The sequence below is a fragment of the Cherax quadricarinatus genome, unplaced genomic scaffold (assembly GCF_038502225.1).
Source record: "Cherax quadricarinatus isolate ZL_2023a unplaced genomic scaffold, ASM3850222v1 Contig2265, whole genome shotgun sequence".
NCBI classification, from domain to species: domain Eukaryota; kingdom Metazoa; phylum Arthropoda; class Malacostraca; order Decapoda; family Parastacidae; genus Cherax; species Cherax quadricarinatus.
The window spans coordinates 50,323-56,322 of NW_027197291.1; the positions used below are offsets into that span (position 1 = coordinate 50,323).

Genomic DNA, 6,000 nt, shown 5'->3' on the forward strand with positions numbered 1-6,000 from the left:
ACAATTCCGGTTAAACCACGGACTCACTCAGGTCTTCCTATTGTTTTTGCTACCCCTTGGCATCATCTTTTACTCTGCCTACTTACACTTTGTGGTCACATCTTCCATTATTCCATTTACTGTCTTTCCCTCTTGTTCTCTTCCCCACTGTTTCTCATACAGAAATTGCACCATGGCTGCCTAGTTTCCTCTTTTGAAGTTTGTGTTTTTCTTTTTACTTTCCTGTGCTCTTTCGCTTTTCACTGTAAATTTAACAAGGTATTCGAAACTCATGACCATGTGGTCACTAGCGCCGAGTGGCCTTTCATGTGTAACATCTCTTAAGTTGAATCCATTCAAGGTGAATATGAGGTCCAGTTTTGCCGGGTTCAACTCTCTCTTTGGTTGTGTTTCTAAAATGCTGGTGCATGAAGTTTTCCAGTACCACTTCCAGCATCTTGGCCCTCCACATTTCTGGTTCCCAATGTGGCTCCATCTTTTTTCCCAGTCTATCTCCTTTAGGTTAAAGTCTCTCAAGATGAGTAATTTTATTCTGACCATATGGGACCTTCTGGTCACCTCAGTTACTGTATGCACCATCGCTCTGTTGCTCGCATTGTACTTTTGTTTCAGTCTCTTGCTATTCAGTGGTAGGTTGTACTTATTTGTTATAACCATTCTGGGATCCCCCAGGCTAAAGTGAGGATTCTGTGGGCGGCTGTATTTGGTGGTTTCCGAGGCTGAGCTTCCCTACATGTTGATGCATGTCTTGTCTCTCCTTCCTTCTTGTGATGCCTTTGTCCCGTCTATCTCAGTTGTTCCCATTTCATTCTTTTTTTTATTGTGTCACGGTCGAGATACATTGGGTGGTAATTCCGTTAGTTCTGTACCTATGGGTTCTGCTGCATTATACTGTTTCATACCATTTTTTGTCGTGAATGTCAATTTAACTAGGCGAATTTTTCCCCTCAAATGCCCCATAAGTGTATGTTATTGTGATGATATTTTTAATCTTTTTTTCCTCCCTCTGTCAGCTTCCATCAAAAATCTCTCTTCAGCATCCTGAAGCTCTTGAATAATTACTGACCTTTCCCTCTACTCGTCCCATTTCATTTTCCTCTATATCCATGTATACAATTTGATAATCTCCTTTTCCGTTTCCCTTATAACCTCCTGCACCTCCTGGTGTCCCAATAGCATGTGGAGTGTTTCGAGTATGCATACACTCTCTACCAGTAAACGAGCAGGTCAGAGTGTAGTTCTGGGCGTTAATAATATGCAAATTACCTGTTCAAAAACAATCAGTCATGTGAAAGCTCGCGAATTCTACAATGTGATGTCTTCAGTATACGAGGCAGAATTGGCAGATTCCCACCATCTCTGATCTTGAGCACTGTACTTACGGTGGCTACTACCTGTTTCATACCATGGTTATATACTCTCTGTACCTAGTGTACATATTTATACATATTGTGATGAAAGAATAAATAGGTTAAGAAATTTGTTGCTGCTTGTTTGCCTTGTAATTTGCTCTGCACAGTTGGTAGTTCCTGATTTATTTACGATCATGTGCAACATGCGAAAAAACTATCAACTTTTTTCGTAATATGGGGTGCCTGTCCTGAAACCATTGTGACTGTTGCACTGTATTTGCGCTACGAGCTTGTTTATGTTGTGCTACGAGCCTGCTTGCTGCGTTGTGTGCTACTGCTTACAGTTGTTTGAGTGTTGAACTTATTACTACAGGGAAGTGCTTATAAGTGTTGGCTGGTTATGCCACTTGCACTTGTTAGTCGTGTGGTGACAGCGTATACATTGCAAAACTTTACGTGTCTCTACAGCACTGCTCGTTCAGTTGGAATTCAGTATAAACATAATGTTATTGCTGCACATCTTTGTGAGTGTATAAGCAACATACTAAGTTGCGATTCGCACAGTATGGTGTTCCAACATGGCACTTAAGCTGCTGCGGGAGCTAATGATAATCCGCACTTCCTGCGTCGATTTCTTGCTCATAAGGGTACGAGGCAAACTCCTCAACGTATGCATGGAAACCTTCCACTCGTGGAAACAGGTGGTGAACCAAGTTTGTCTCAGGGTTAATCAGCGTCGTTAGTGCTAGAGCTTGTAAAAATTACTCTCGAATAAACTAGGAAACAGCACGCAACAGCAGTTTTTGTGTGTGCCACTCTGCACACACACACACACACACACACACACACACACACACACACACACACACACACACACACACACACACACACACACCACACTCACAATCACACAATACACAGTAGAATCCCATTGCACGCTGCCAGGACCACCCCTCCCCTATAAACCCCCCAGAATAAAGTGTTGGAGAGGAAACTGAAGGTATTGTATAACGAATAAGTGGGAGTACTGGAACGAAAGAATCACAGAGGCATCACCAGACATCAAAGCTCTCACAGAAACCAAGCTCTCAGGTATCGTAACAAATGTCGCATTTACAACTGGATATCAGATCCTGAGGAAAGACAGAGGGAACAGGGAAAGGGGCTGGAGGAGTGGCACTGATCATCAAAAACCAATGGGATTTTGAGGAGTTGGAGATAGGGGACAGGAGAGAAACAAGAGACTACATAATAGGAACACTTCACGGTAGAGGTCCCAAGGTGGTCAAGACAAGAAAGTGATGAGACTAACAGAGAGATGGTTGACATACTCTCTGAAGTAGCCAGAAGGGCCTATGTGGGCAGGGCAAAGCTACTGGTTGCGGGTGACTTCAATCACAAATCGACTGGGAAAACGTGAAGCCACATGGGGGCTCATAAACGTGGAGGGGTAAGATGTTGAAGGTAGTACTGGAAAACCTAATTTTTAAACACGTTAGGGACACTAAGAGAGAGAGAGGGGAGAGGACTGGACCTAATATTCACCTAGAGCAGTACAAATGCTGAGGACATCACATATGAAAGGCCCCTCGAAGCAAGTGATCACCTGGTTCTAAGCTTCAAAATGCATAGTAGAGATGCAATGGAGAGGGAAACAGAAAGGACAGAAAGAATGAAGGCAAACTACAAGAGAAGGGACTACACAGACCTCGTGCAGGAACTTCCTGCACGAGGTCCAGTGGGACAGAACTGACGGGGAAAACAGTAAACAAGATGATGGAATATGTGATAACAATATGCAAGGAAGTGGAGGAGAGGTTTGTACCAAAGGGCAACAGACATAATGAGAAGGCCAGGACGAGCTCTTGGTTCACTCAAAGGTGTACATAGGCTAAAACCAAGTGCGCTAGAGAATGGAAAGAAATATAGAAGGTAAAGGACCCGGGAGAACAAAGAGAGTAGTCGAAAAGTTATAAATGAATATGCACAGGTAAAGAGGAAGGCCCAATGACAATACGAAAATGATATAGCAGCGAAAGCCAAGTCTGACCTGAAGCTATTGTACAATCTCATCAGAAAGAAAATAATACTCAAAGACCAGGTAATCAGGCAGAGGAAGGAAGGGAGGAAGTTGACAACAAACGACCTTGATGTTTGAAAGGAGCTCAACGTGAGATTCAAATAAATATTCACAGTGGAGACAGAAAGGAACCCGGAAACACAGAGAGGTGTGACATACCAACAAGTGCTGGACACGATACATGCAACCGAGGAGGAAGTGAAGAGGTTGCTAAGCAAACTAGATACTTCAAAGGCGATGGGACCAAATAATATCTCTCTGCAGATCCTGAGAGAGAGAGACAGAGCAGAGGCACTCTGTGTACCAATAACAACAATCTTCAACACGGCTACCTGAGGTATGGAAGACTGGAAATGTAGCCCCAATTTTTTAAAAAAATAGAGACAGATGTGCAGCATTAAATTACAGACCAGTGTCACTGACATGTATTGTATGCAGTCATGGAGAAGATTACCAGAAGAGTGGTGGACCACCTAGAATGGAATGAGCTTATAAACGACAACAAACAAGGATTCAGAGATAAGAAATCCTGTGTCACAAACCCGCAAGAGTTCTATGACAAGGTGACAGCAGCAAGACAAGACGGAAAGGGGTGAGTAGACTGCGTTTTCTTGGACTATAAAAAGGGTTTTGGCACAGTTCCACACAAGAGATTAGTGTAAAAGTTCGATGACCAGACATCTATTACGGGGAAGGTTCTGCAATGGATCAGAGAATACCGGACGAGAAGGCATCAGCGAGTCATGGTACGTGATGAGGTGTCGGAGTGGGAGCCTGTGAGAAGTGGGGTTCCACAGGGGTCAGTCCTAGGACCAGTACTGTTTCTGGTATATGTAAACAACATAACAGAAGGAATAGACTCAGAAGTGCCCATGTTTGCAAATGGCGAGAAGTTAATGAGACTTCATTCAGAGTAAGACAAGGCAGGATTGTCATATAGGGGGGTAAGGAACGAATCTATAATTGGGGAATAAGGGAGTAAACGGAGGGGAGATGAGTCGAGTGGCAGGAGCGGAGGTAATGTGAGGTCACTGGTGACTTCATCATCACCTCTCATTAACGCTACACTATTCACTCTCTCAGTATTTGATAATAAAATAAAGAATAACAGGGACACTAAATATTACTATTCCACTCAAACACAGTTTATTAGTAAGTCCTTGTACAATAATAGATTTGGAAACAAGAGAACACTATTGGGTAAGATAAATGGGGATGGCATACATATGCAGTGAGACAAGGGTTACAGTTTACCTGACGAAACAGAATATTTACTTACAATAAGTTCAGAGGGACAGTTCACCTCAAGAGCTTAGACTCTAGCCACAGATCCCAAGACCTCCACAGCACGAGCACTGCTCTAAGCCAGTACTCTGCCCAGTGTATCCAACAGAGTCTCCTCCAGAGACTCCCCAGCAGATCTTTCTCATAGCTCTGCACACAGGGTAGAGCTCTGCCAGAATCTCTCCTCTCTAGCTGTTTCCTAGAGCTTATATCATCCTGCCTGCATCTTCCCCAGGATTTGGGGGTCCACCCTCCATGGGTCACAGCGTGTTTTCACATCAATGGTAGATTTCGCTAGCGTCTTTACCCACTTTTTACTGTCGCCGTCAAGAACAAGAGACCTATAACTTACGGCGCCAGGCGTGTTCTAACACTTCCCTGCCACGGCAAAGAGTGTGACAATTTATACTGGTTAGTTAGAACTCCCCTTTGACCTCACAAGCACAGTTGACCTATATCACAGGATAACAGAGGGTTCTGGACGGGCTGCAGGCGTGGTCCAGAAACTAGCTCCTGGATTTCAACCGACCAAGTGCAAAATCATGAAAATCGAGGAAGGAAAAAAAAAATGTGCAGACAGAGTACAGTCTAGGAGGCCAAACACTGCCAAACTCACTCAAGAAGAAGGATCCAGGAGTGTGTATAATACCGAGCATATCTCCTGAGGCACACATAAACCAAATTACTCCTGCAGCATATAAGCGGCTAGTGAACCAAAAGATTAGCATTCCGACATCACGGTATGGAGCCGTTCCAGACCCTGTACACCGTGTACATCAGGCTCATATTGGAGAATGTAGCTCCAATTTGCAACCCATAACCGGTCAAGCACATCAGGAAACTAGGGAAAGTGCAAAGATTTGCAACAAGAGTCGTCTCGAAGCTAAGGGGTATGATCGACATGGAGAGGTTAAGGGAAATCGACCTGACGACACCGGTGGACGGGAGGGATAGGGAGGATATGATAACGACATATTAAATACTGAGAGTTTTCGACAAGGTGGACAGAGACAGGAAGTTCCAGAGATGGGACACAGTAACAAGGGGTCACAAGTGGAAGTTGAAGACTCAGATGAATCACATGGATGTTAGCAAATATTTCTTCAATCACAGAGCTGTCAGGAATGAAATAGTCTGAGTAGTGATGTAGTTACCTGGAGGTTACCTGGAGGTTATTCCGGGGATCAACGCCCCCGCGGCCCGGTCCATGACCAGGCCTCCCGATGGATCAGGGCCTGATCAACTAGGCTGTTACTGCTGGCCGCACGCAGTCCAACGTACGAG

General features: G+C 44.3%; 1 protein-coding gene across 1 annotated transcript in view; it reads right to left on the reverse strand.

Annotated features, from left to right (window-relative positions):
* Positions 1–1,108, reverse strand: part of LOC128702058 (glutamate receptor ionotropic, kainate 4-like) — a gene marked incomplete at its 3' end in the record, with an annotated part of 49,680 nt that extends 48,572 nt beyond the window's left edge. The window contains exon 1 of the mRNA XM_070081300.1: positions 1,067–1,108. Coding sequence (XP_069937401.1) covers positions 1,067–1,108 — 42 coding nt within the window. The remainder of the gene's footprint in view (positions 1–1,066) is intronic.
* Between the last annotated feature and the right edge of the window lie 4,892 nt (positions 1,109–6,000).